General features: G+C 39.8%; 1 protein-coding gene across 1 annotated transcript; it reads right to left on the reverse strand.

The window, feature by feature from the left end:
* Positions 1-995: 995 nt before the first annotated feature.
* On the reverse strand, positions 996-2,498 carry LOC137806851 (putative aspartic proteinase GIP2). The gene has a single exon (XM_068607186.2). It carries the CDS (start codon positions 2,469-2,471, stop codon positions 1,134-1,136), a length of 1,338 nt encoding a protein of 445 aa, XP_068463287.1. The 5' UTR covers positions 2,472-2,498; the 3' UTR covers positions 996-1,133.
* Positions 2,499-3,671: the final 1,173 nt, after the last annotated feature.

Genomic DNA, 3,671 nt, shown 5'->3' on the forward strand with positions numbered 1-3,671 from the left:
CTCAATAACAAAAGTAAACATCATAGAAGAATGAAACCAGTGTATATAATGTTCTATTTTGTCCAAAATCTATGAGTACTTAAGATTTGTAATAAGAGAAATTTATCTTTTAGTGGAACGGTTGAACAACTAAGTTCTACTATTTGCATTTTTTTAACAAATAAAATATTTTCCAAAAATATTGATTGTTTGTGCATAACTAACTAGTAATGCATTTTCACGAGTAACAATAATCATGTTTTCATTATATATAACTCTTATTTGAGTTTTGTTGTTGTATTATATAATTCATTTTTAAATAATTGTTATTTATTTTGAAATGGTTGAATTATATAACTCGTTTTTTTAACGATTGACACTATTTTAAAATGATTGTATCACATAACTTATTTTCAAGTAGTTCTATTTTATAATTTTCAAGTTATAACTAATTTTTTAATATTTAACTACAATTTTGAAGTATTTGTATCATATAATTCATTTGATAATTAACTTATCTTTGAATAATTGTCATTCACTTTTAAACGATTGTGTCCTATACTTAATATTTGAATGATTGAATCATATAAGTCATTTTTAAGCAATTGTATATAAGTACTCTTAGAATTAATATTTATTTTTTAGTAGTTGGTACTCACTTTTGAATAGTTGTATATAGTTATATAATATAATTGATTTTTTAGTTAATATTATTTTTGAGTATTTATGTCACGCAACTCATTTTTAAATAAATACATAGTACTTTTTTATATAGAAACGTCACTATATAGGGTTTTAAAAAAAGATGAATTAATATAAATACAAACTAATGATAATTGAGTTGTTAAGTTATGATTTGTTAAATTGGTATAAAATATACATTATTAAATAAGGAGTAAGTTGTTATTTGTTAGTTGATAAGATTATTAAGTAATTCCATTATTGATAATACATATTGTGGTAGACATTGACGTGTGTAGGTAGAGAAATGCCTCCAAACTGGGAATGTAAATAACTTTTGATAAATAATGTGAAAATTGAATATTTTAGAATATGAGTAAAAGTAGAGCACAGGTTACATAGGATTAGAATGGGAAATAAAATTTATTGGTGACGAAATTAACCAAAGTGTGGTGAAAGAGATGAGTGAAAAATCAAAGGAGTCTGAAATGGGAACATGTAGCATTGTGGAGTAAAAGGGAGGAGCTAAAACCAAGTTTTGAAGAAGCTAGATCAAACTCCAAGAGATTGTCCTCCATCTGGTACCCACCAATAACGATGGAAGTTGCTGCGGGACCTTCTAGCTCCAAACCTGCATCCACAAATCCAAGACATTGCACTTTTTTGTTAACCTTCACCATTGAATTCACCCCATAGATTCTCCATTGAACCCCGCCTCTGAGAACCAGTTCAATTGTTGGCACATTGGGTCCAGTCACGGTCTTTCCAACCGTTCTTGAATTGAAGCACGCCCCAAACGGCGCCACCGGAGACACTCTCTTCATTTTCATAACCGCTGCTTTCTTCACAAAGGCATTCAGAAGAGGGTGGTAGAGTGAAGAGTGCAATTTGGTGTAAGGAATAACGGTGCTAAGTTTTGTGCCCCCGTTTCCCTGTTTGTCAATAGACAACAGAGAGGTGTTGACGTTGAGAATTTTGCCGTCAACTTTGATTGACTTGACGCCAATAAAGTACTCGGAGGAAGGATCGTTGTCAAAGATTGGGCCTGTGCTATGGGGGTTGGTAACGATGGGAGTGTAAGTTAGAAAGTTGGAAGCATCGTGAGGAGGCAAATAGTAAGGGCCACCACCAAGAAAGAGATCCCCAAGTTTGTTGAATTTTGAAGCTGAAGGTAAACAGAGAGCAAACTTACGTTGAAGGTTGTGTTTGGTTGCGAGTTGCGCTGGTAATGAAATAGCAGTGTTGGCAAGGCCCAACACTCCTTTCTTGCCGCGGGCCAGGCCCAGGAGAAAGCCCTGAACCCCAAACTTATCTGGGTAGACGCAGGAAGAGATGAAGGCTGGGACGTGCAAATTGGAGGGTGCTCTTGCACGGGTTGTGGAGTGCACGGAGGAGAGGGTGTCTTGTCCCACATCGCCACTGACGTAGAAGCCGGCGAAGGGGTTGAATGGTTGAACCCCGCACGTGTTGTTGGTGCATCCCGTTTTGAGAGGGTGGTTGGTGCACGTGATGCAATCGGTGCCTTTGGCTTGGATGCACTTCTTGGTCCCACATCGGACAGGGTGGTAGCTTGAGGAGTTGTAGTCGCTGCCACACTCGAACCATAAAAATCGTTCTCTTATGTCAATCACCAGATCTAGTGTGAATGGAGGGGTGCCCATTTCCACGGAAGTTGAGTACTGAAGGGTTGTTGGGTCTTTCTGAATGGGGAGGATAAAGCCATGAGGTTTAGAACCTGCATTCACTGCAAATGATGGCGATACCAGTGAAAGCAGAGGTATTGAGAAGATGAAGAAATGGATAATGCCCATTCTCAAACATCTATCACTTACTCATTTGAGCTCTCCTTATTATATAGTACATCCAACTGCTCTAAGATCTAACTCTTCATTATTAATCAACTTTCTGCACATGCATGTCATCATATAATGCTTTTTTTTTATTGAAATTGAATCATTTTGGAATTGTACACACTTATCAAATATAAAGTTAACATTTTCCTTTCTATCTTTACATCTGTAGCATGAATTATTAAATTCTAAGAATTATTAAATTTTAACTTTATCTTTGTTTTAAAGGTTACTGATCCTGCCTGTTGACCGGAACGCTGGAAACTGCCTCGTCAAAGGATCGACGTGCGCACCGCTTCAAACCTCCGTTCTTCTTCGAGATCCACCTCAAGAACCTGCAAAGGAACAGAGCGGTGCCGCTGCGGCCGATCGCACTCCAACGCCCAAGTCAGTGACCGAATCACCAAATACTAAGAGAACAGGAACCGTGCAAATTCTCTCTCACAGTAAGCTCTATAACTCGCAAGCGTAAAGAGTGTAATCTGAACGCGCGTACCTCAGAAAGTTCGTTGAGAACTCTTATATACCTGGTTACTTTCTCTCTCCTGGCAGTTACAGACTTGGACACGTGGCTCGCATCTAGTCGTACACGTGCCTTCATCTGGAGCCTCCTTGACTTAGGCGCTGCTTCTACTCTCATTTTGCTAAGTTACTTATGCATGGTACTGCCCAGTGCACAGCTAACTTGGGAGCGCGATCTCTACTGGAACTGGCGAGTTAGGGTGCCTTCGTACACCTTCCATGTGGTCTCGCCGGCCGCCTTCATAATCTGCACCACCTTCATCTCTGGCGATGTGCTTGCTCTGGCGATGTGCTTGCTCTGGCGATCTCCAATCACTAGGTCGCCTGAATTTACATCTGGCGATTTCATCTTTAACCCGGTGATCGCCGGTTCTGGTATGCTGGAGATCGGAATACGCCAACTTAATAACTGGCGACTTCACGAGCCCCCCGACTTCCTTCCCTTCTGCCAACCTGGCGCCTTGTCAACACGCCTATACTGTAGCTGGATGCCACGTCATCACTTCCGACTACCAGGGCGGTACACAAGCCCCCCAGTCTTAAGCGAAGACTTGTCCAGCGAAAAGACTAGAAGAGTCACGTCTACACCGGTCTACGTGGCACTGACGCAGAATTCCAAGCAGTTGTACCTTCTGCTTC

Source organism: Phaseolus vulgaris, chromosome 3 (genome assembly GCF_051622355.1).
Source record: "Phaseolus vulgaris cultivar YP4 chromosome 3, ASM5162235v1, whole genome shotgun sequence".
NCBI lineage: Eukaryota > Viridiplantae > Streptophyta > Magnoliopsida > Fabales > Fabaceae > Phaseolus > Phaseolus vulgaris.

Coding starts and splice junctions, on each gene's coding strand:
- LOC137806851 (XM_068607186.2), bottom strand. CDS start 2,471: ATGGGCATTATCCATTTCTTCATCTTCTCAATACCTCTGCTTTCACTG.